Source organism: Artibeus jamaicensis, unplaced genomic scaffold (genome assembly GCF_021234435.1).
Source record: "Artibeus jamaicensis isolate MK-2021 breed Jamaican fruit bat unplaced genomic scaffold, CSHL_Jam_final contig_859, whole genome shotgun sequence".
Classification (NCBI taxonomy): domain Eukaryota; kingdom Metazoa; phylum Chordata; class Mammalia; order Chiroptera; family Phyllostomidae; genus Artibeus; species Artibeus jamaicensis.
Genome location: NW_026521989.1, coordinates 820898 through 846641, shown reverse-complemented (window position 1 = coordinate 846641; position 25744 = coordinate 820898). Strand labels below are relative to the sequence as shown.

Below are 25744 nucleotides of genomic sequence, written 5' to 3'. Positions count from 1 at the left end.
GGATGATGCTGCGCAGCAGGACCACGGCTAAGACACACACGCCTTGACCATATTCACCGTTTTAAGAGAACTGCCTGTTTTGAGATTAAGGCAGACATGCAATTACGAATTGTGCAGGGCCGCATCGTCACAGATGCTCTCTGCGAGGCAGAGAGAACTGAGTGACATGTTTGCCTTTCTCATGTCAGTCAAGAGCAGGGGAAATTACCCTGAGGGGACATATGAGAGGAATACTTAAGTACGTGTATTACCATGGAGTGAGCAAAGCTTTGCGTTCTGTCCCGGAGGCAACGTGAAGAGCAGAACTCAGCAATTCCACGGCAAAGGCAGCCGAGTAAACGGCACTCTGCAGATAATCATATTAACATCAGCTGGTATTGCCGCCGCTGCTGCCCTGATCGGTAACTGTTGCTTCTGCTCGGGCCTTGAGTTAGGTGGATAATGACCTCAACTGTCAGTTTTATTTCACTACGGTGTAGACACACCTTAGGCAAGAACCACCTCAAAGCCCCAAACTTCCCCAGAGGACTGGTTCCTCAACCATAAAAATAAGGGATCTGAGTCCTCTGTGTGATTACTATTTATAAATGGAACAGGGAAGTCATTACAGGCATGTTTTTTTTATATATTTTTAAAAATATTTTATTATTTATTTATCTTTAGAGGGGAAGGGGGGAAGGAGAGAGGGAGAGAAACATAAATGTATGGTTGCCTTTCGTGCGTCCCCTGCTGGGAACTGGCCTGCAGGGAACCGGCCTGCAACCAAGGCATGTGCCCCGACTGGGAATTGAACCGCGATTGTGTGGTTCGCAGGCCCGCGCTCAATCCACTGAGCCACACCAGCCAGGGCACAGGCATGTTTTAAAGAGCAACTTATTGGGGTAGCTCTGGCTCATAGCACCATGTAAGGTTCCAGTTCTGTAACATCTCCCGTCTGTATTACATTGTATCCTCTGCCTCAGCCTGCGTCAGCAGGAAAGAGTCAGAAAGTCAGAAGCACCGACAGCCCACCCACCACTTCAAGTGCTGACGTGTGTCTGGAATCACCGTGCACAGCCCAGAGCCGGACAGCTGTGCCTCTGCAAGCTTCGGACTCACCCCTGCCGTGCCCAGCACTTCGAACCTCGCATGCAACAGTCTTGGTGTTTGAATACTGCGTGCTCTTTCATGACGTTACTTTAAAACCAATCTATGTTCTCTAATTGTCAAGGGAAGCCGTGGGGTGCCATAGTTACAAGGTAAAGAGCGGTGTTGAAAAAAAAAAGAGGGAAAAATGACAAATGCAATTTTTGATGACTGATTCAGTGATGTCAGGAAATGGCCCCAACAGGGCACTGGGAACTGAGCAAGCTGTGGGCACGGTAAGGACCCCGCCAACCTCCCAGGATCTGGGGGAGGAAGCCTCTTCCGCCCTTGCACACACGCCTCAGAGGGCTGGTCACCGTGAGACAGCGCAGCCTGCTGGGACTGCCTGCCTGCCTGGCATCAGTCCACGAGTGTGGGGACACGCCCGAGGTCATAGCAGCTCGGACTCGCCTCCGGCGAGGACTGGGTACAGACCTGCAGAACACGGCGTCTGGAGGGGAGTGCACAGCAGGACACGGCCCCATTTCCCCACGCGAGAAGCCTGCGGCCCGAGAAACACACCCGTCCATGGCCCTACAAGGTCCTTCGAGGAAGCCACCAGCCACCAACGAGCTGAAAGGCACATGCTGGAGGGACCGACTGCTTTTAAGAGGCTCAAGGCATGAAGATGTGTCTTTGCTCGGGGAGGCGGCCACACAGAATGTATTAACCATCATACAAGCCAAACATTCACACGCAATGACCAGAGGCGACCTACGGAGGGAGTAAGCAGACTTGACAATGAAGAGAGAATCCCTCAAGTTCAGGGCAAGCAGTGAAACAACACAGGAGGTTGGGTTTTTCTTTTTCTTTCTTTTTTCTGAAAAATTTTAAAAAGGTTTTACTTCTTTATTTTTACAGAGAGGGGAAGGGAAGGAAAAAGAGAGGGAGAGAAACATCCATGTGTGGTGGCCCCTTACGTGCCCCCCACTGGGAACCTGGCCTGCAACTCAGGCATGTGCCCTGACTGGGAATCGAACCCTTTGGTTCACAGTCCAACACTCAGTCCACTGAGCCACCCCAGCCAGGGTACACCACAGGACGTTTTAACCGCCTTGCAAGAGTGGGAAAAGTACAAATGCCGAGCAACTCCGCTGCTCTGCGGTGAGTCCGTGCGTAACTCCTGAGGAAGGAGGCAGTAGCTGGTGTTTCCGTGTTCACGCTTGTGTGTTTGGGGCTGTGGGGAACCAGAAAGCTGATGTAAGGAATGGGTTCCACTGGGAAAACAGACAAATGCATAAGAACCAAGGCCATGCAATTAAAAACGGGTTTGCTTCTAACTGCTTCTTCGTAACGTACACTTTGTACGTGGCAAAAGCCAGATACAAACAGGATTTAAATTCGAGCCAGGGCACGTGAGTCAGTGCAAACCCCACACAGGACTCCTCCGAGTGACAGGCCAGCGACTCAGGTCATGGAAGAGCTGGCATCCGTGTGGCCTGGTGCCACCAGAAGACACGAGGCAGCGTGCTGGGTTCAGTCCTTGTTTCTGGGACGCCCTGGTGGGCGTGGCTGTCCGTGCTTTGCAGCAGCTGACCTGGTCACGTTTCGACGTCTGAGCTGTCCCCCAGTGGCATGGCCCCTTTCTCATGAAACGCCTCTTCCTTCCTTGCACCGGGTGGAAATGGAAGCAGTAAAAGTAATGACAAGCATGACAGAAACGAACAGACTGTGCAGACATCTGACACGGTGAAACGGCTGGGCGGCCAACCCCACGCACGCCGGCTGGGGTGGGTTTTGCAGCGCGGACGTTCAGGCGCGGTCTTCGAACCAGCTCTCCCTGCGCAGAAACTGGACGGCGTCGGCAAAGCCACGCTGGTGCAGGCCCTTCAGCTTCCCCTGGCTGGGCGGGAACAGGGCCTGCTGCAGCCTCACCAAGTTGGCCAGGGACAGCTAGGGCAGAAAGACAGGTGGGGCTGTCGGGCAGGGCAGGTCGGTCCACGCACGTGTTTTCTGTGGCCTGAGCTCTCCCACCATAGGTGTGGCCAGGGATAAAGAAAGCGTCAGGAGGAAAACAGGAACCCTGAACCGTTAACGCCGCCAATAGACTAGCTGATGCCCCCCATTTCTCAGCCTTGGTACGATCCATGTTCCGGGCCTGAGGCCTCTTTGTGCAGGGGTCTCTCCTGGGCATTGTGGGGTGCTGAGTGGCACCCCGGGTCTCCCCTGCCAGGTGCCATGAGCACATCCCCACTGTGACTGACGGCCACACCTGTCTGCAGACTCTGACAAATGGCTCCTGCTTACAACAGCGCCCCCTGTCGGCAGCTGGATTAAGGGAATGAACATTTCCACGTAAATTACTCAGTGGAGATCCCAAGAGTCTCTCCCATAGTTTTATATACTTAATGACTGCCAACGTGTAAAGAAAGAAACCATCTAACTTCACGTTTCCCTGAAATCCTGCCAAGTGTATTGACGTGAAAAGAAGCGAAGAAGGAGAAACCACTCCCCACATAGGTGGTTGTTAAACTGTAAAGGAATTGCACACTCACAGTCTGCAAGCACTACGTGTATGAACCACATTGTCAAGTATTAAAAGATGCATTACTGACGAGATGTAACTTGTACATACAATGATCAGTGGGCTTGCAAAACCGTGCAGGCCTGGGGAGAAGTTTAGGTACGTAAAACTCTTCACACGTCCTTGAATGTGAGCACTCACCATGACGTTCTGATTGCTGATGTTAACATAGAGGTCCAGCCGCCCTTTGTCCCGCGGGGAGATGTCCAGCCGCCCGCTGAAGGGCGAGATGGTCACGGTGCGGCCCAGGGGCAGGATGGGGAGACTGTTGGTGAGACCGCCGTCCACCCACTTCTGCGGAGAGAAAGAGCCCCGTCAGCACCGGGAAGGGCTCTCTGCCTCTTCTACGACCCCTGCCTTGGACATGCTCTTAAATCACCATTGATCGGGACTCATCCAGTATCAGTTTTGTTTTGAAAGCAAAAGGTATGTGGGTACCCATACCTTGTACCCACACAGTAAGAACTTGACAGAACCTAACCTAGCCAATTGTTCAGAGGCTTTAACTCGAATAGGTCCAATAAGACGGAGGTCAGTTGTTACTGAGGACGGTGCATGCATCAAAGCCATGTGTCATTCGTTTGGGACGCATTCTTTAATCCAAGGGCAGAGTCAAGTTCACGTCGGACACTGAACCACCCACCCACCACCACGGCACACCTCCTTGCCACTGTGAGAACTGGACAGCAGCTTTTTCTGTGGCGAACTGAAATGGAGCCACCAGAAATCCTGCCCTTTCCACAGTGACTCCTGGGGACAGGAGGGTGCAGGTCTAGATGGATGGGAAGTGCTCCTTAAGAAACAGGTGCTGCTCAGAAGACCGTCTGTGCTTTCAGACTGTGCCCGTAGGAGACAGGTCGACAGAGCAGGTGAGAGAAGCTTGCAGGGGCTTCTGCAGCACTGCATGCTGGGGAAGGACGGCCAAGGAAGCATCACACTCCTTATGCTGTGTGTTCCAGGTGACAGACTCCGGATCCACCCGTGAGCTGACGTATTAACACACGGAGCTCTCACAGTCGGTGAGCACACCCACAGAACTCCAGGTCAAGGTCCCCTAGTTATCTCTCTCATGGGAAAGATCCTTCCGCTGCTATGCCAGACAAACAAACAAATGAAAAACAGGCTCCGGTAATGGTTGAAAACAAATCCCCAAGAAACCTTTGCTGAGCAGACTGTGTGCCGAGTTTCACGTGAACATTGAAAATGTGACATGAGAGAGGAAAGCCGTGCTACTTGGCCCAAAGGTGCAGCGAGGAGGCAGAAATGGGTTAGGATACAATATTCCGAGCTCAAAACAATCCATGCCCTTTTCGTAAGGCCTCTCTCTCTCTCTCTCTCTCTCTCTCTCTCTCTCTCTCTCTCTCGTTTAAATGTCTTTCTTCCTTGCTTTTATTTCTAAGGCTGGGGACTGAATGGCCAGACTACGTGGTTTACATGGCCTTGGCCAGCCACCAACTCTCTCACAGGAAATAAATAGTGGAGACGTGTTGAACAAAAGGTTTTGAGGGTGCTGCCTTTCGGAGGAGAAGATCTGGGTAGATGAGCTGAAAATGAACCTGACCTGGATAATTTGGCTACTGCCAGTGTTTCTAAAAGAACACGATACCCATTATTATATTGTTATGTGTGTTATACACACAGTGCTATCTTCGCGTTTGTGTGTATGTAACACACCCATGTGTGCACGGTTCTGTGGGTGAAGTGTGGGTGAACATAGGCTTGCATGGGTGTATACACACAGTCCTATCTTCATGTTCGTGTGTATGTAACACACCCATGTGTGCACGGTTCTGTGGGTGAACATAGGCTTGTATGGGTGTATGCAGTTATACAAACAGTGTGGGGAAGAGGCTTTACAGTAAACAAGGAGAACCCAGATTATCTGCTGCTGCGCCTCATCGTACCTGAGCTTTCTTTCTTTTCCTGTTTTGTTTTGTGATTGTTTGGGGCATGGGTACCAGTTCCTGGAACGAGTTAATACCGGGGGCAGGGGGTGCCTGCAGGGAGAGAGGCACCTTCCAGACTTCTCTGTCCTAGTCTCAAGCGAACGTCTCACGCCCCGGGAGGCAGAGCCTGTGTAGATCTCAGCGAGGAGAGCTGGAAGCGTGCACCCCGTGTGAACTTGAGTCGGGGCGCACGTAGCCTCTCCCACTCAAGGACAAGAGGCAGTCTGGGCTGCCGAGGTGCAGAGGGTTCCGATGTCCCGCAGGGCTAATGACGGCTCCTGCAGGAAATCATCTTGCCAAGTCTTGCGGGCCCTTGTGAGCGTGCTCCGACTGGATTAACGAGGAGGGGATGAAGCAGTGCACAGAGCTGCCGGAGGCCCCGTGACCCAGCCCGGCCGCTCAGGTGCTGCAGCCCACCCTGAGTTACAGGAGCGGCGTCACTCAGTGCCACCCACACACCCGGGGGCAGATTCTGGCACAGAGTTCTGCAGACAGCAGTCGTGGGGGCACATGCCCGTCAACCTCCAAGTTCAAAGTGGAAACAGCCGTTCCCGGTGGTGCTCAGTGTGTGGGCGCCGTCTGCGGCCAGGCTGTGCTGACCATCCCAGACAGAGCAGTGACATACTGCTCTCCGCGCCTTGCCCTCCTCAGCAGTCCTTGGACACCGCCAGGCCAGACAGGCCAGCGCGGGCCCACGGTGGCACAGAAACAGCCCGGAAGGGCTGGGGGGACTCAAAGAAAGAAAGCCAGGGCTGAGGGACGATTCCTGAGGCCTATCCGTCGGGGGGATTGGGAGACTCGGTTCTGGGGCTGAGACGCATGAACGCCTCCAGCGGGGACCACTGGTGGAGCCCGAAGGACCGGGATGGCAGGTATTAAACACTGTTCACGCGCGAATTTAAGAACACATACGTGCTATGGATGTAGGGAAGCAACGGAATGGATTCATGAGCAATGTGTGCCTGATCTTGCGTGTGTGTTAATGAGATACTATATTTATTTCATGTAAATATCAAAATCTGGTACGTGTCCCACGGACAGTGTCCAGTTATGAAGGTATATGCCTCTGCTATATCAGACAGATACTGGATTTGGTTCTCCACTGCACCCCCCGATCCACGTTTCATACTGTACTTGAGGACACAAGGCGCCTCGCTGGTGTGTGTGGCACACGTCTGGCCCAGGAGTGACAGACACTGTATTTGATCTCACAGGTGTGCATGCCTGGGGCAGCTGGTGCAGGGCAATGGTGAGCGCAGAGCATACGCGGGGTGTGCGGCCCACGGGGAGCGGGCCAGGCACCCTTGGGCAGCGCTGACAGCTGCCTGTGGGGGCTGCCGCCCTTGACCCTGTCTGGCAACCTGGGCCTCCCTCTGTAAGTGGCATCTCTGCTTGAAGAGAGCTCTCCGCATCTGCCCTCCTTGCGACCCACCGGTAAGTGCAGGAAGGAGGAGGGGGGCGTGCTGTGCGGAGGGCCTTGGGGTTGGGGGTCTGTGGGGGGAGGGGAGTTGGGGGGAGCAGGTGTGCCCGCCTGGATGCCTTTGGTGTGCCTGACCACTCAGTGCTGTGTCTCGCCGTTTACAGAAGGGACGGTGACTAAGACCGTTGCAGAAAGAAACTCTTTCCCTCCGTGAAAGAAAAGAATGGAATTTTGAAAGCCGATGTCAAAAGGGGCAGCCCAGTCCGTCTCGGCCGTGAGGTCCTCAGAGCCGGGGCCACAGCCACTATGCTAGGTTTTTGTTTTCTGTGAACGGCAGCCTGGCCGTTCATGAGCGAACCCTCTGCAGTGACGGGCCGCCCGCTGCCGGCATGGAGAATGACCAAAGTGGACTCTGAAAGGGAGCGCGTGCACACGGTCACCGACAACGCGCTGCGTGGGAGGAGCTTACCTGCCCTCGGTACTCCACCGGCCGCAGCCCTGCGTAGACGGGGATGAAACTGCTCGCTAGCAGGACCTGCAGGGACACACAGACAAGCGGCTGGTGAACGCAGGCCCTCACACCCTGACAACAGTCCCGCGTGCCGTGCACCACAAAATTCTACACTTTGTAAAAAACAAAGAAAACTGCTATGGCGACTACGTAAGGTCCGTATATTTCAGGTGCACAGCGGGACACCTGCAAAGACAGTGGACAAGTCAATGTTTTCCACGACTGCACTGACTTCCCCTGGGTACAATCGGCATGTTCAGGTCAAGACGAAAAGCCCAGTCAAGTCTAAATTCTTGAGTGTGGCCCGGCGTGAAAGAGGTATTCCTGGTGTTCTCACACACGCTGTCAAAACGATTTCAGGGTCTCCGTCCTGTTTTCCGGAGGGGCGAACCCCTCTGCTTGTCCCAGGAACCTGTGGCTCACGCCTGGGCTGATTTGTGCCGCCAGGACCCCGCTCCTGGAGCTACTGGTGTTCTGTGAGGGGCGGGGCCTGGAGACCGGAGGCGTCCTGGGCAGGTGGGGACGGGACTGGCTCTTTATGGTGCATTGACAAAGATGGCAAACCCTGCCGTTTCAACAGGACGATTTCTTCCTGCTGGGTTTGGGCTCCTGGAGCTTTCCCAACAGGGCACACGCCTCATTTTGCAGTGCAGCTTCTGAACGCTGCTGTTTTGACTGGGAAACTGAACATTTAAGCCAGAGTCTTTCAACAGGTAAGCGAAGACTTTGAGGCTGTTTGCTGGCGGAGTTCATGAGGGCTTTCTTTCACCTGGCACACTAGCAGATGCATGACAGCCCCAAACGGATTCGAAAATCACTTGTTCAGAATGACTGGGAACTCAGAGAGTGTTGTGAGCTATGCTCTCAAAGGGCTGTTGACTGCGAGGTGAAGCTAAAGGACAGTCGTGCTGGTGAGCCAGTCCCCACAGGAGAGGCCACCCTGACGCAGCCGGAGGCCACTGCTTTCTGCATCCCCACGTGCTGGAACTCAGTGGCCTCGGCTCCATGTCCTGGCTCCTCACGGCCAAAGCCCCGGGAGAGGAATGGGTGCACGTCTCCTCACACGCTCCTTGCTGCATCCCTCCACGGGGCGGGACTCAGCACCAGCCAGGGTCTGCCCTTCTCCGTGGGGGGATGGAGGCACCTGGTGCCCCCCACCCCACCTCCATCACGGGAGGAACGACAATGACTCCTCCACATTGCTGCTGGCGTGTGGGGTGCAAGAAGACAGGCCGGCAGTGCACACACTGTGAATTCAGTCCTGAGAGGTCAGCAAAGATCTGATGCTCTATAAATATAATGATTTATTTCTCTATGCTGCACACAGATTTGTGCCCTACTTAAAAAAAAAAAAAAATCCCTCCCCATAGCACCAGAATTAAGCGGTTTATTTTTTCCCTGTGTCCAAGTATAATGTCAGGTTCACAAGTTAATGCTTGGGGCTCTTCCGAAGCGTCTGGATGAAAATGCTGTACCACGATGCTCCTGCAGATGGTGACGGACCTTCTACGGACCTTCCAGGGCCCTTCAACCAAGCGTTACCCCTAAGCCTGTGCTGCTACCTGTCCTGCTTGTCTTCCCAGTAAACTTGTTCTCCCCAAGAAATCTCAGTACGTCTAGAGCGGGGGTTCTCAGTGGGGGTGACCGAGTCCCTTGCTCTCACCTGGGGACGCAGAGCCAGGTCAAGGCTGAGGAGGCTGATACACAGAGCAGGGACGTACCTCGCCGGCCTCCTTCCCTGGCCCAGCCCTTCAGGCATTTCCCAGATGTCAGATGGTGGGTGGGGGTTTGTTTCACTCCTACTACAGGCACAGGATAGACAGGAAAGTTAGTGACTCCCTGGGGCAACTGCGTAAGGCACGGCCAAGTGCGCCCACAATCCACAATCTGAGTGGCTGTCTCTGCTGCCCATGTTGCAGAACGGGGGCCGTTCGGAAGAGCATGTGGCCTGGCTTCCTCAGAGAATCCACTGCCACCCCGTCCTGGCTGTACCTATACTTGACTGTGGAGTTTAATGAGGATCTGGCTGCTGCTTCGGAACCTGCTGGCGTGCCTGGAACTCAAAGACAGATTCGAACGTATCTCCCCAAGCCTCCCCGAGATAATGGCCCATCTGGGACTCTGTCCTCAGCTCACCTCCCCGCAGCTCAATGGGAGATCTCGCTGCAGGAGCGTCCCATTATGTGCGTGGACACTGAGGACCTTTACCGATGGGCACAGGGCGTTTCTTCACCAGAGAGACACTGTTCTTGGTGACAGGCTGTTGGGTGTGTAGGTCCGAGAGGGTGCGTGTCTGTCCAGAGGCGACTTCAGCCCACACAGGGCACCACCTTTGAACATGGACAATCCAGTGACCTGCACCGAGCCAGACAAATGGGGGCCAGCCACCAGGTGTGCACAGCGCCTTTCAAAGTCACTGGGCTCAGTGGCGGCGGAAGCAATGTATGGCTATCTGAAACAAAGACTTGCCTTCCTGATGGCGCTCTGTTGAAGACGAATGTTAAAATGTGTTTGGGTTTCCTGATTTCATCTTTGTTTCTGGGAGAAAACAAAAAACGAATAGCCCAGAATGGAAAGTGGAACTGAAAATGGATGAGTTGATTTGTGGAACGCACCTACTTGACCGTTCGGGGCCTAATGCGTGAAGGTGCAGAAGTAAAGAAATGGGGACGGGCCCGTGGAAAGCGGGGGGCTCTGCCCGAGGCTTTGCTGCCCGAGACCCCCCAAGACTGGCACCAAGGCAGGCCACTGCTGGCTGGTCGAGTTCCGGGGTGTTGGGGTGGCCCCAGCCTCATGGCTCTGCTGGGCGTCGCTCTAGTGGGGGTCTCCACAGTGGCCCCGTGCCAGAAGGGGCTGCCCCGCAGTCTCTGAATGCCCGGGCCTTCCTTCCATCGTCCGGGACAGGAGGTCCTGCTCTGTGTAGGTGGCAGACTCACCTCCTCAGCCGTTGGCTACATGACCACAGGGCCACATTCTTCCTGTTCCGCTCTGAACGAGCTCTCTTGTTCTTTCCCAAAAGGACGGGCTGAAGAGTGTTCCAAATCTTCACATTCTGCTTCACTTTTGATGAACCATGCCATGTTTAAGCCGTTCTGCTCTTCTTGCATCTCTGCCATAAGCAGTCCAGAGAAACCAGGCCGCCCCTTCAACTCTGCTCACAAATGGCCTCGTCGGAGGTGCACTTTCAGGTCTCGCCGACGGGGCCCTTCCACAGGAGGCCAGGGCAGGAACGTGACTCAGCCGTGCTTTTGAGATTTAAAACGAGGGTGGCGCACTCTGCACGGTCTGACATGTCTTTTCGTTTCCGTCTGAGACCCCATCGGAGTGAATGGCCTTGAGCGTCCCCATTTGCACTGCTGTGACACTGAGGACCACTCAGCATTGTCCAAACAGGTGGCAGTGCTGTCCTGCTCTCCTCTCTCCCCTCCCCCACCCCAGAACCGTCGACGGCAGTGGGGGGTTTTCCCAGCAGGCGCCTCCCATGTCTCTGGGCCTCGGCCCATCGCCCACGGCCAAGGCCACTTCCACCGTTGTTTCTGACAGCAGCACGTGCTTCCCGGGACCTGCTTCCTGTCTGGGGCCGTGCAGGCTGCTGGAGTGAAGCGCCAGAGGCGGAGTGGCTTGTGAGCAGCAGATACGTGCTTCCCACCTTCCGGAGGTTGGAAGGCTAAGGTGCCGGGGTGGGCGGATTCGGGGGCTGCGGAGATCGGGGCTCTCCCCTGTTCTCATGTGGCAAAAGGGTGACAGCGCTCAGGGGTGTCTTTGAGGAGGGCCCTGACCCCATGCCTGGGGCCTTACCTTCGTGACCTCGTGGCCTCCCAGAAGCTCCCCCTCTGTATCCCGATTTCATGGCCATGGGGATTCAATGTGTGAATTTGGGAGGGGACCGACTGCCAGGCCACAGCCCTCAGTGCAGTCACTGTGGACACGAGACCCAGACGACTAGGGAATCGTAGCTGCAAGTGAAAGGGATCGCTGGACCCCATCACTAGGTCATCAGAAAACAACCAGCTATGGCTGCAGCCAACCAGCGAAAGAATACTTCTGTCATGCCTCCAAAAATGAGGTCGGTCCTTATCATGGAGAACGAACCGTCACAACAACTTTAGAAGAAGGCCAGTAGTGAAGGGGTGTCACGTCAAATGCGTCCATGTGGCCAGAGAGGGCAGCAGTCCCCATGCCGAGATCGGGCAGCTGTGTGCCCACAGGGTGGTCAGGAAGGAAGAGGAGGAGGAAGAAGAAGACAAGGGAGGAGTAAGAGAGTGACAAGGGTAAGAAGGGGCGTGTGCCCCTCGGCCTGCAGGACAGGCAGTGGGACTGGCAGACTTGCGGGGCGCGGACCCGTCACGGGTGTGGCTGATTGTCATCTGTGACTAAATATCGGCCGTGTTCCACAGGCCTGCACAGTGGTGGTGTTTGAGACACACCTACCAGGCTTGTCTCAATCCACAGTCACACCGATCAGCGTACGACGGCCACTTCACAGCTGAGAAAATGGGGGCTTTGGCATGGCACATCCCAGAGGTCACTGTCGGGCCATGATGGGCCTGGACATGAGCCCTGGGGGGACGGACAGGAAGCAGCCACCCTGGACAGCATCCAGGAGGGGCTTGCAGCACACGCACACAGACGCACTTGAAGTGACAGGATTCTGGTTGGACTTCCAGGTCCACAGACACCCTGCCCGTGATGCACGGTACGGGCAGCTGGTGAGTAATGAAGAGCCCAGCAGCGAGGAAGGGAATGGATGAGCTAATGATGGAAACACACATCAAGTGCCGCAGGGTCATTAACATCACCAGGGTTTACAGCTTGACCACGTTCCTTTACTGGCTGCCGATGGAGGCTGACCTTCTCCACATTGGCCTCAATCTTCATCAATCTCTCTCTCTCTCTCTCTCTCTATCCATCTATCTCATGTACAGACTTTCCAGAGAGTAAACCCAAGGCCGCTGCACAGGGCAGGGGTGCAGAGCCCCCGAGAGACTCAAGCTGCTCCTCGTGAGTGGCTTCTCCTCTTGGCTGTGGAGACTCAGCCTCTTGGCTCCACCCGAGGATGCGAGGGGCTGGCCAGCGGCTTTCGTCTCTCCCCACCCTGACCTGCGTGGTCAGAACCCCAGTCCTGCGGCCGCGCCACCGCAGACAAATGCTCCCGCCGGCCTGGCGTTTAGGCAGAGCCTGTGCGCTTGACGATGCCGCTGCTCAGAGGGGGGGCATTTCCTGTCCCCTCCTGCTTCCCTCCCCGCCCCCCCAGCCTGGGCTCCACCCAGTGTTATTCTTCTGAGCCAGACGCGTCAGAGGATTCTAGCATGTATGTCACGCGTGTGTGCAGCCACCATCTGCCACCGAGGAGCCGTGCTCCCTTCCTCCTCTCCGTTCTGAATAAGGCTGGAGTGCTCTGGGAAACACTGAAAAACGCTGCTTGTATACCGCGGGATCACTGCTAATTATTCAATTATCCCCCTTACAAGGTATTACACGTCAGCGTCAACTCTTTCTCTGCTGTTCAATGAACTCCAGTAATTACACCCATTCTCTGAATAGTCATTACCCCAAACAAAGGAAACCGGAGGAAATCGTGTTTACTTGTTGCGAGAGTTTGCCGGTGCTGCTGGAACTGATTGCCAGGAACTCAGAGACTTCGACGGCCGCATCCGTGACCCCGACGCCTGCAGGCCGCAACCTGGCGGGGGTCTCACCCCGGCCTCAGCAGGGCTGCAGGGCTGTGGTTCTTCCCGGGAGCTCTGGGGCCCTCTGGGCCCTTGTCACCCACACCCGGCAGCGCCCCTCCAGTGGCTGCAGGACGGAGGCCCCTGTGTCATGCTGGGGGGCAGGCAGAGTGCCCCGGAGTCCCCAGCGGCCTGTGTGCCGTCCTTCCGTGGACACTGCCATGCCTCAGGCCCAGTGAGGGGGCGTGCAATCTGGAAAACATGTCCACTGTGGAGGACCTAGCGTGGGTGCGCCCCGACTATCCAGGATCATGTCTTATCTCAGGACGTCACGTCACCTACGAAATCCCGCTGGCCATGTCTGGTGACACAGTCACAGGAGCTGGGGACGGGGGCATGGACGGCTTTGGGGACTGTCACTCAGCAGACGCGTTCTCGCATACAAGGAGTGGAGAGGAGGGTGTCCTGTCCAGCGTGCAGTGTGACCGCACAGACGGCCAGACCCTTGGAGCGCTGGCCCGGCCGGCCGCGGACCTGCTGGATGACTGTGTGCAGCTCACTGCACCTGCAGGACCCGGTTCTGGGCTCTTTGCTTTCAGTGACCCTGTAGGAGGGTGGCCACCTTGGCTGGTCTATTCGTCTGGGTGTGTGCGCTCACTGAACGTGTCCTGATGAAGCTGCCGCCGTGCCGGGGGCGGGGACACAGCAGCAGATGGCAGACGGCAGGCGGCAGGCGGCAACTCTGCCTGTGTGCCTTAGGGGAGCTTACATTTCTGTGGAGTGAGACGGGCAGTAGAAACTCAGCACACAAAGCCGCGAACTATGGACTGGGCCGAACGGTGACAAGCCCATGGGGACGGGTTCTGGGAACAGCTGTACAGAGGGTGGCTGAGCACAGGCCCAGTGGGGAGGGGCTGCCCTACTGTTAGGACCCTGGGGCCCCCGGGCCTGTTGCCAGCCACACCAGCAGCAGGGTTCCGACACACGGGGAGCCTCGTGTGCCTGGACTGGCACTGGCTGTCTGGGATCACTCAGGCGTGAGTGACCAGCCCCCTGCATAGTAGGCAAGTCCACATAAGGTTGTAATGAGGTGACAGAGACATCGTAGCTTCACCTTTGACGGCACTGCTCAGAAGCTGGCCTCGGTGGGACACCAAGTGCAAACACTCTAATCTCGTAGAGCACGAGGCAGCTTTCCTCGGCACTGCGACATTTCATCAGGTGTTTCAAGTGACATCGTGCAAACGGTGAAATCCGAGCAGCGAGATCCAGCAGTAAGAGCCGATGCATTCCTCACCCAGCTCCGGCGGAGCCTGCACCTTTCCCGCCCAAGGCACACCTTGTCCTCTGTCCAAACCCGCCTTCCCCGTGTCCCCCGCAGCCTGCTGTGAGTCCCACAGAGGGAAAAAGAAAGGAAAAGCTGCCCGTTTTTGCTAAGAAAAGCGTACCCTTCTCAGTGGACAGAAACGTCGCACCTTACCTTAGCACGCGCACGGTCATTGGCACATCGGGCCCAAGCATGTTGCAGACATAGCGAATGCTCAGCCAACCAACCAACCTTCCTGTGCATTTCCAATACAAAGGAGGGCCTCACGACCACAGGGTAGACGCCAAAGGGAACTCGGGATGGAAAAGTGGAGACCTGGGTTCCACAGCCCGTCCCCGCTGGCAATGAGGAAGACCGGGGGTCTGCCCCGTGAACCCTCTCACCCAGGTGTCTTCCGTTAAAAAGCACTGTAAGGGAAGCAGATGCCCCCGTCGCTCCTGACTCACAGAAGGGCCAGTGGAGGACCGAAGAGCACACTTCACGTTCAGAGTCTTACTTACACTGCCATGACCAGCTACGTTAAGGTAAGGAACTGAGTTACAGCTACTAAACTGCACAGGTGACCTGCCTCCCAGAATAAACGTGAGGGTGCTGAGCATTGAGAGAGAAGCGCAGAACGGATACAGGGGCCGCTGCAGCTCACCCCCGGAATCATTCACCGGGCACGCCCCATGTCAGGCGTGATAGAACATGCCACGTCTAAAGAGCGATGCTCGGTGCCCGCGAGAAGGACTTACATCGGCACCTGCCCTCACCCTGGAACAGGAAGTGCGTTACCTGAATGAGGTCCTCCCTGGAGGAGAAACTGGACACCAAGAGGTTCTTGCGGGTCCTGGTGTTGGTGATGGAGACATGCAGTCGGTGCTGGGCCAGCTCGTGGGCATCAGGAGGGAGGATCGACTCTATTCCGCTTCTGGGGAGGAACATGGGACCCACGTCACTCACCTTAGGCTACCGAATGCCTGTGAACTGGGGCTGAGCTGAGCTTGCCACGGCTTAGGAAGAGTGGGCTCCCCTCAGCACCGCCTCCACACGCTCCGCGGGGAAAAGACCGTGAAAAATACATTTACACACATACCTCAACCGGGCCATGAAATCGTAGCCAGGGGTTGCTGCTCCGAGAGACTGCCTTCGGATTTCTTCAGCCAACTGGTAGATAAATTCATTGCACTCCTAAAAAATAAAATGAATGGGTGACTCTACATTTTGGTTGAAAAGAATCCATTCTGATTGCAGAACTCTGTTCCGAGCACACGCTGCACCTGGAGACTGTAAACCCCACGCCGGCCTTCAGAAGCCAGACTCCTGCACAGGTGCACAGATGCAAACGCCCACCTGGCCTGGCCCTCGCTGCTGTTCCTGGTCCCCAGGCAAGCTATGTGTCCCCTCTAGTGCCGCCTCTGTTGCTTTTTAAATCTTCTCCAACGGCATGGCCACAGCTGGGCATCTCCCGAAGGCTGGGACTGTAGTTGAACACATCCTTCCGCAGACTTCTCCGACACGATAAACCTCCTCTCCCACCCCCATCCCGTGGCCTCGGCAACGGCTCCGGTTGTTCAGGACACCACCAGTATCAGAGGAAGGAGTCTCGATGACCGGTGACTATCCTCCACAAGCAGCGAGTGCCAGCCTTTGGGGATCAGTCTTGGGCACTGGGATTGAGTGAATGGATGTAGCAAGCAGGGCAGACTGGGACCCACGGATTCAGCTCCTGTCAACTCCTCTTCACAAAATCGCCCACCTGACAGGTAAGCAAATAGGCTTGAAGAGATTAAGTATCTTTCCTAATGTCTCATCGGGCTGTGGCCCAAAATAGGAACAGCAGCTGGACAGGAGACGGAGATGTTTGTAGGAGAAGCAAGGACCCCACAGAGGGCAAAGACCCCAGAGGCATCAGTCACGGAGCGAGGAGGCAGCTAAGTCACAAGGGGCACAGAAAGGTGGGCCCTGTCCTGAATGAGCCTGGAGCCGGGTGTGGGGGGCAGGCAGGGCGGGAGACCATCCGCCTTGAGTGTGCGCAAATTCACTGGCAGTGCCACAAGGGGGGTGGGCTGGAGGCGGGCGGACAACAGGATGTGTGCCCGCCTGTCAGGAAGCTGCTGCGGACTTCCAGGGGACAAGTGGGGCAGCCCCCAAGTAACATGCGTGCTCCTTCTAGTAAGCTAGGCAGCACTCAGCCGCTGTCTTGTATTAATTTTAGTTACACACATCCCTGCCCAGACCGGAAATTTATTAAGGAATGGACCCAGTCACCCTTGCGTCTCGCCATGGCTTGCAAATTATGAACAAGCCATGAGGGAAGGCTTGCGCACTGAGCTCTTTACCTAGCAACGCCTCGATCTGCGTAGTACCCAAAAATACACCAGCGTCAGGTGCCCCTCTCAATTATGCATGCGTACGCTCAGAACTGGATTGATTATGCCCCTCTTTGTCACAACTCCGCCAAGTGGTGGAGGAGCTCACACCACACACGCTCCGCGAGAACAGCGCCAACGGGGATGGGAGTGGGCAGAAAACAGTTGGCTTGAGAAGCCCAAAGCCATCCGGCAAGTGGTGTGTTTCAAATGGTAAAAAAAAAAATTGCCTTAAGCCAAATAGCTGAACGTTTACTGTGAAGGAGAAACGAGGAAGGCCTGGGTAAAGGGAGCGCCATTTCCACTCCCCAAGGTAAGTGGTGGTAAAGACTCACTCGTACATCGTACCGGCACAATTCGACAATGCAAACAGGCCTCCAAGGCACCGTGAAATAAAGCAGCACAGGTGATGGGATTTGAACACACACAGGTGACTCAAGGCTCAAATTCAGGTAAAGCACTGAGTGTGTGAGCATCACTCAATTTCAGGCTGTTGCTATGTCAGTATTTCCAGATCGTGTTCATCCTCAGTCGCACTGATTACATTTCTAAGCTGGCTGACACTTTGCAACAGAGCCCACCCAACTTCGAAGCTCAGGGTCTCCCCCGCCTGGGAAAGACTGCCCCACAGTGGGGGAAATGGCCCGTCGTGGCCCGTAGTAGCTTGGGAAGAAAACACAGTTGGGAAGGGAGTGCCTGCCATAGCTGGCGGCTCACACCGCCCACGAGTCTGTTTGGAAGGCGTTTGTGCCTGATTGACAGTCTCCCAGACGCCAGGTTCTCACGCTGCGTGATCTCTGGAGCCCTGACTTCTTCACTTGCCATTGAAGCCATCCTAGAGAGACTCGGTGAAAAGGCAGGCGGATTTCTGAATAATTGGCCTCAAATCCAGTTTTCCCTTTTACAAGCAGCTCAGCGTAGATTTGAAAACAAGGTTTTTAATGTGCCGCATGGGCTTTTGAAAATTTCAATGTCCCTTAAATTCATTCCTGGGCACGAATGTGTTGATCATTATTTGACAGCTGTCCAGAGTCCCTTGGGTATGGAAGGAGTTAACACATACACCCTCCTCCTAGGAAAGAAAGCCGGCTCTCAAAGTCAGCGAATGCATAATCAATGCCTAGAAGCAGAACAGAGATTTTTAAAACACAGATTGCATTCTGTGAAATATTTAATGAAGGCTCATTTTTATTACTTCTGGATAAACTGCTTGGAATTCGAGGCTTCTTCGTACTGCGAGAATGAAAAACAAATTAAATTCTAATATCATTCCACTTAATAGAAATTACAGGCCTCCACTGAATGCATAATGGGAATCGGAAGGAGCAGAGTTAGCCGCCACATGTTCGACTCCTGCAATAAGAGACCTCGGATCTGAGAAGGAAGAAATATCTTTTCTTGAAAACAGAGCTGGAATCTTAAGACTAAACAAACGTTCCAGAGTAAAATCTGGCATTCCATTTTCTGTCTCACTGTCACCCCAAATGATTGTCTTTTCCAAGGCCCCAGCCCAGATCCCCGGCGACTACATTTCAAAAGTTTTAACCTTTTGTTTCCCAGGCGAAGGCCTATTTCTCTGCAGTTAACTCCGGGTTAACGTTCGCCTTTGTTGTTCGGGCTTAATTTCCGGCGGAGGAACACGGCCTGGTGAATCTACTTAATTACCTCAATTTTTTCTGGGGCTGTTAGCAGGACAGAAGCAGCCAAGGATCCCGCCGAGGCGCCGGCGAAAGCCTTCACATTCTTCAGCAGTTTTTGGCCGTGTTTGCAAAGGGCCGATGCTGCCCCCAAGTGGTAGATGCCCAGAAACCCACAGGCTGCAAAGGACAAGTTGATGTGCTTCATTCTAGCCTGGAAACTGGCCGCCCGAGAAAAAGAGAAATGCTGTGAGTTGCTACAGTGTATGCTAATCGTCATCCCAAGCCTGTGTATTAAGAGATAATTCTTTGACCTAAACATAGCATTTTCAGGGAAAGCCTAAACTCCCAAATCTTTCAAGGAAACAACCCCCCCATCTCTCACCTTGACCCAATGTTAAAAAAAAAGTTACAACATCCCATATTTGTTCAGAAGCTTAGGCAACCTACTGAATAGATATGGATTTATTCATTAGATTATGCAATCAACTACTTAATTACTTGGCAAGAGACAGATGGATAAATTCCGATTGGCAATGCCCTTGCTATTTTTTTTCTTGACCTTTGAAAACTTTTGGCGGCCGCGCTAAGACGGTGGAAAGGTAAAATCATTAAACTGTAGCAAATCGCAAATGACTCACACATTTGGTTTTTCCAAGTGCATCGGTCAATTTCAAATGGAAGTCCCTGCTCCCTCCCTTCCCATTGCCATTTGGAGCATCCACTGTTCCTTAAAAGTAAATAAATAAAGCCCACAATTATTCAGTAACGCAATGAGCAATCATTCAATAATGTCATACAGTGCACAGCCAAATTTCCTAGGACAATCTGAGCTCGTGCCTGGCCAGGGCACTGGAGGCTCGAAGAAAGGTTATTCGTACCACGTGACACCTGGAAGAAACCTGACTATAAAACTGTTTGCTCAAGCCTCAGTGGGCAGGGATTTCCCCCCCCCACTCCCCTTGCATGAAATCGTGACCCTGCAAGGCTGCTCACTAGTCGGCCCTCAGTAGGGCTTCCTCGGGCGACCCCAGGACCCCAGTCCTAGGGTCATCATAATAGGCACCTGGCCCAAGCTTCGAATTCACGAGACTAAAACCTTTGCACACTGTCGGGGCAGAAGCTCAGCCATTGCAGCCGAGCCCGGGTTTTGGTTCAATTACAGCCGATTGAGCGAGTGGGGAAAAGGGTGCTTCATCTCCAGGCGGCCCGCCCAGGCCACGCAGGCCCAGTGTCACCCCCCCCCGCAGCCTGGGGTGGGGGACAGGACCGAGGCGCCCGCCATAACAGGGCCGGGGAGGACGGGACCGACGCTCCCGTCGCCGCCGGAGCAACCTCTAGGGGGCTGAGGCCCGCCCCTCGACAGTTCGTACCAGCGTCCCGCGCAATCGTACCCTTCCACTCTAGACGCACTTCCTGGTTGAACGCCCCAGAACCCCCGCCTTAACCGGAAGGCGTGGCCGGGCCGTCACTCAATGAGGCCCCGCCTACCAGGGCTGGACCTTGTTCTTTGTGCTTGGGGCCCGCCTACCGCGCGGATGGGAGACGCCGGGGCGCCGACGCTGGCGTCCGCGAGGCCCCGCCCACCCTACTTAAGGGACTCCAGTCATCATGGCGGCGCGCATTGGGCCGCTTGACCCCGAGGGTTCCCCGACTACGGGTAAGCGTGAAAACTCTCGTGTGAAGCTCCGAATTTTCCGGACATCCGGGAATGCATTTTGGTCCCTGTGGCGGTTTAGCGCCACCTGCGGGCCGGCCTTCAGGTGAGAATCCGTTGACCCTGAACGACCCACGCTTTCGGCGCCCCGGAAGTGCTTGTTTCTCTTCGCGGCTGCTTCCCGGAAGTGGTTCCTTCTTTTCCCCGCCCCCGGGGCGGTCCCGCCGCCTTAGAGGGCGGGATTCAGGGATTGGGTTGTGTTTCTGAGTGTCCGGCTGCTTTTTAGGGCGTGCTTGTGATTTTTGCCTAAGCTTTCCTGGAGAGGCCGGGCTGCGGCTTAGGGTAGCGTTCACGTCCTCAGTGGGCCTTGGGCGGGTGGCATGACCTTTCTGAGCTTCCCTGGTGACTCAGCTGCCAAAAGGGGTGGTAAAATCTGAATTGGGCTAGAGCTCCTGCAAGTAGCATGCCCCTCCGTACACAGCCCGGTGGCGCCGCTGGCTCTGGACAGACTCTAGATGCAGCTCTAAGTGGTGGCCAAGCCTGCCGACGCTCCCACCCCAATTCAATGGGCTCTGACCAGTAGTTTGTTTCCATAAACAATGCATGTCCTGGGTGATCCTAGTAAACAAGCGCGCAGGAGTCTCAGGCTTCGTGATGGAAGGTTCTCCGGGTCCCCTTTATAAAAGACAGACTGAGTTCTCCTGAAGCTACAGAACAGACTCTGGACAGTGCAAGGCTGTCTGTTGTTTTAAGCAACACGGGAAGGGGGGCGCTGCCCCAATACGCTTTACCTCGGGCTTTTTCTTTCTCCCCTGTTTGGGGTGCCAGGCTCCTGGCCTCTGGCCTACAGCACTGCAGGGTGGGGTGCTGCGGAAATTTTGGTTTTCGTTTCCATAAAGAGCCTCTGCCATAGCTGATCCCGAAGCCATTACGAGCTCTGTAGTAACACTAGAATTTCGTAGAGGGACGTTGACCTGCACATTCCAGAAGCCCAAAAGGATAAGCGCTTCATTCCTTCATCCCCGGAGGGGTAGGGCGTGGTCTTCCCACAGAGGAAGCCTATCACGAAGGAAGAATCCCAGGCCTCCCATCAGATCCGAAGCAGAATCGGCATTTTAAGAGCATCTCCAGGGTGTGCTATGCCCGCTGAAGTTTGCACTCTTGCTCTACCTCCTGGCAGGTGTGGTTTAAAGTGATGTGGCATCCAAAGTGTAAGGAGAAGCAAGCCTACAGAGCCCGAACGTGGCGTGTTGCGGGCAGAGGGATTTCGTCCTGCATTCGGGCCCCGGGGGAGGGATGACGGAGAAGAGGAGAGTGTGTAACTGGGCAACCTGGAGGAACACCGCCGCCGCAGTCTCCTCCGAGTAGAGGACAGACAAGTTCTCCCCTTCCCGCTGCACTTGCTGGTGAGGGAGGGCTCATTGAATTTAAGTCTCCTGTCAAAACTTCGGAGTGTTCCATAGTCTTTTTAAACTCTCCCCTTGTTTCCCCTTCTACTCCATGTATTTTCATGCCACTGATTAAAAACTTCAGCTCCCTAAGGTAAGGAAGAATGTTGAATTCATTCACATTTGTCTTCGGAATCTCGGCACCATGAACAACAATGGGAGTATAGTACATAATCAATAAATATTTATTTTGGATGTTGGATTTAAGTAAATTACCCTTGGAATGCAAGTATGCAATAATTTAATTGCCCTGTAAGAACATTTTCGCGTAATTTATTTGCCTGGTTTTGCTTGTTTATTTTCTTTAGTAATTTAGTTTTGGAGTGGTTGGTTTATGTAGCCATTGATCAAACGTTCATGCAGTGTCCATTGCCTAGCACACACTCTGCTATTACAGGCCATACAGAATTGACAAGAATCCAGTTCCTCTTCACCCGGAATGTAGTCCAGTGGGCAGGCAGATAGCAGATACCTAACGAGAGAGGCGTGTGCATGTTGCAAAGCCATGCCATTGCAAAGCCGTGCACAGCGGCTTTTGATTCGCACACTGAGCCAGAGAGGAAGAAACCTTCAGCTCTGGACGCAGCTACATCTGAGGAGCACCTGGCATCAAACCCAAGTGCCCACACCTCTCTGCCCCTTTCCCTGTCCTGGCTTCTTCCCACAAGATTTTTCCATGTGTCCCACATTGCCACACCTCAGCAGCCCCAAGGACAGGACCTTATTGCAGAATCTCTGAGTGTGGTCCTTCCAGTCTGCTCCGCAATTGGTGTAATTTTATTTCCCAACCTTGGCCTCTGAACATGTGTCCATCCTACCGTGGGATGCGCAGTCATTTCCGAGGCAACACGCTCAGCTCCCTCCCTGACCCCGCCTCTCAGAACCTTGCGTGCTGGTTCCGTGACCCGGAAACACTAGAGGCCGGGGGGGGGGGGGTGGTGGTGGAATGTGCCCCGCACACGGGGGCACGCCCCGGCTGTTTCCGCTCGGGGCGTGGAGGCGCTGTCAGCGGCGTGCCCCTGGGCCCAGTGGAGCCGCTGCCTGGCTCCGGGAGCACCGCGGAGTCCCACTGCAGTGCTCCGGTGGCACTTGCCCTCTGCACACAGAGAGAAAGAGGCTGCGCCCCTTCCTGTCTCAGCGCAAAGCACAAGCTGTTTTCCACGAAGACCACCACTTGCGGTGAGCAAAGCAGAAAATAAAGCCCATAGAGAAAGAGGGAGAAGGAGGCAGGTGAGGAGAGATGGGGGGCAGGGGAGGGTTGGGGGGGAACAGGGAGGAAGGTGGGGGGAGTCAGGCCGAGGTCCCAGGGGTGCTGGCATTTCCTGAGCCTGTGGACGAAGCTCGGAGCTTCCAGGACTCACTCCCTCACTGCACCCACCCTGTGTTCTTAAGCTCCTTAAGAGCTGAGCTTTTGCATCTTGCAGGCAAAACAGTTCTCACAAATACAGGTAAGTGCTTTTCCCATGGCTATCGGAAACAGGCTAGAAGAACTGACCGCTTCCAGCACAGGTGGCAAACACGAGGCCCACTGGGCCAAACCCGGCCCTCCCTCCACCTTGTTTTATGCGGCCCGGCGCCTTGTTTGTACCAGCAGCAGTGCCGAGCTCCTTGCCCCTAGTGAAGGAGTAGCGACTTGTATGCAGTCCTAAAATCATTTCAGCTCTCTGAGGGCAACTGTGGGGCTGATGTGGCCCCTCCTGAAAATGAGTTTGGCACCTGCTCCGGCCCACGGAGCAATCAACTGGGGCTCGACCACCTACCTAGAACAAATGAGTTGGGGGGACAAGAGGCGCGAAGAACGGCAGCAAGACAAAAGATTCTGATCAAGCTGCAAACTTTATTTTTCCGAACTGGGTATATATATAGGGGAGGGAGAGGAAGGAGATTAGGTTGCTTGCTATTGGCTAGCTTGAGACAAAGAAGGGCCCGCTTATTGATGACTTGGGTGCAACTGGTACTCGTGGACACCTCATGTGCCTGTAGCTGATTGGCTTGTGGAGCGCATGCACACCTCATGTACCTGTAGCCAATTGGCTCGTGGAGCGCACAGGTTCCTGTAATCAATGCAATGTTTTTAGCTAGAAGCCAGGTGTAAGGTTCCCAGCAGGCACCCATGACTTAAACTGGTGAGTCCTTTTTAAAGGGGGGAATGTATATACATGCACACATATACGTAACAAAACACTTTGATAATATATGAGACCCAAAATAAACATCCTTAAGAAGGGTGATTTACGACAGGTTCCATTTGAGAATATATACTCATCTATGGGTCTTCCTCACATGGGGCAGAAACTAAGTATTAAGTCATCTCTGTTCAAGAGAAACGGTTTTAAAATGTCGCATTCATTTATCAGTGTCCTTCTAATTCAACGTGGGCAAGGTTCCAGATGTAAAATACTGTGCATGGAGCTGAAACAGTGGAGGTGGTCGAGATGTTTGGTGTTGCTTATTGTGTTGAACTTGCTGAGTTACTGTGCTTGCCTTTCGTATTCTGTACCTGGAAGGCTGGAACACATACCCTTTCCAAATTTCCATACCTCCAAATACCTTCCATAAAATAAGGGGTCACATCTTCCTTGCAAGTGGACGTGCAAAATGCATCACAGACTCATACATATTTTTTAAAGCCTGAAGAAAAGACGGTCTGTGTTCTCCACCCTGTACACCTTGCTGGGAAACAGCTCTGCCCTTGACCTACACAGAGGGGCCGAAGTTGTCCTTGAAATAATTTCAAAGCTTCCCTTTCTGCCCTCGCCGGTCACCTCAGTGAGTCCTCCTGATCCCCGCTGTTCCCGGAAGGCGACCTAAAGCAGGGTCTCGTAAAATGACACCGTTGGTTCCCATTAGGAGCAAAGCTATGGAAGGGCATCATGTCACTTACTGAGGTCTTAACTGCCAGGAAACCAAACCCCTCATTCTTTGCCCTTCTTTTTTCCCCAGCTCTTTGTATTAAGCTTATTTAGTGTTTAATATGTGACAAGGATTGAACGAGAGGCACTTGATGTTTTTTTTTTTCTTTTTCATCTTAAAACGAACTCCATTTTCGATTCACTGTCCCCGTGCCGGAAAGGTCTTCGTGCGGCTTTCTATCCGTGAAGCCCCACTCGCTTCTCAGGCCTGCCTGGGCTGCCTTCTGGACCCATGCAGCGCCTCTGTCAGCTCGGGGCACACCCTCTTCGTGTCTGCGTGGGGCGTCCCGAGAACTTCTCTGACCCTCCGGTTCCCGTGCGGCTCCTTTAGGACGGCGTCTGTCTTGTGCTGGTGGGTGCTCGTCAGCAAGAAAAGGCAGCTCCGGCAGCAGACCTATTTCTCAGAGCTGGGCCTTCCCGGTTGGCCTGTCGCAGACATCCGCCTGGCTCACGCGCATCGCTGCAGCCCAGAGTAGCGCCCACTGGTGAGCCAAGATCACCTTCCGTGCTGACCTCGGATCATTTGGTGGGCGCTCTCAGCGCCCCAGGGCCGTCTTCCCACCAGTCATGTATAACACCCAGGCTGACAGAAACCGCGTCTTAATGAATGTACACATCGGGACCTACCCCGGGCCTCAGGGCCACAAGTGCAAGTGCGTGAACAGCAAGGACGTCTGCGGAGTGAGGACAGGCCTTGGCACACCTGTCAGAACGGACGCTTTCAACCTACCGTATTTTGCCGTGTATGACGACTGCATTTCGGCCCAGAGTTTTGAGGGGAAAAAATAAGGATGTGCGTTATACACGGGTAATACTAACTCCGTTTCTATATAAATGTCTTTAACTCTTTTACTTATGCTTATGTGTGCAAAGTGTAACTCTAGAAAGCCAGAATGATTATCCTGTACACATTGAAAAATAATACCCTGGAATATGATCGTCAGTTTTGTTTCTCAAAATAAATAGATACATAAATATGTAAATAATGGAATGAAAAACGAAAACCAAAGATTTTTTTCCCTAAAACTTTGGCCCCGAAACATAGGTGCGCATTATACACGGCAAAATACGGCGGCCCTGTTGTGAGCTCACGGCCTCTCTCCGTCACCCGTGGGCGCATGTCTACGGCTGCACACATTCGGCCGTCTCCGCCGACAGCGCCCTGCGAGAGGGCGTTCTCACGGCCCCGTGCACACGGCGGTGAACGAGACAGA

The 25744-nt window shown here is 54.3% G+C and overlaps 1 protein-coding gene across 3 annotated transcripts in view; it reads right to left on the bottom strand.

Annotated features, from left to right (window-relative positions):
* PNPLA4 (patatin like phospholipase domain containing 4) overlaps positions 1–19950 on the bottom strand; it is a 68544-nt gene extending 48594 nt beyond the window's left edge. Inside the window, exons 1-7 of one of the 3 annotated variants that reach the window (XM_053673439.1) lie at positions 19908–19950; positions 18542–18734; positions 15601–15695; positions 15300–15435; positions 7485–7550; positions 3791–3943; positions 1028–3018 (exon numbers count right to left, since the gene is read on the bottom strand). In XM_053673439.1, the coding sequence (XP_053529414.1) occupies positions 2878–3018; positions 3791–3943; positions 7485–7550; positions 15300–15435; positions 15601–15695; positions 18542–18721 (771 nt within the window). In that variant the 5' untranslated portion in view covers positions 18722–18734; positions 19908–19950 and the 3' untranslated portion in view covers positions 1028–2877. Of the gene's footprint in view, positions 1–1027; positions 3019–3790; positions 3944–7484; positions 7551–15299; positions 15436–15600; positions 15696–18541; positions 18735–19154; positions 19381–19907 lie in introns of those variants that run through there. The other 2 variants (XM_037157562.2, XM_053673440.1) reach the window with 2 other exon arrangements.
* Between the last annotated feature and the right edge of the window lie 5794 nt (positions 19951–25744).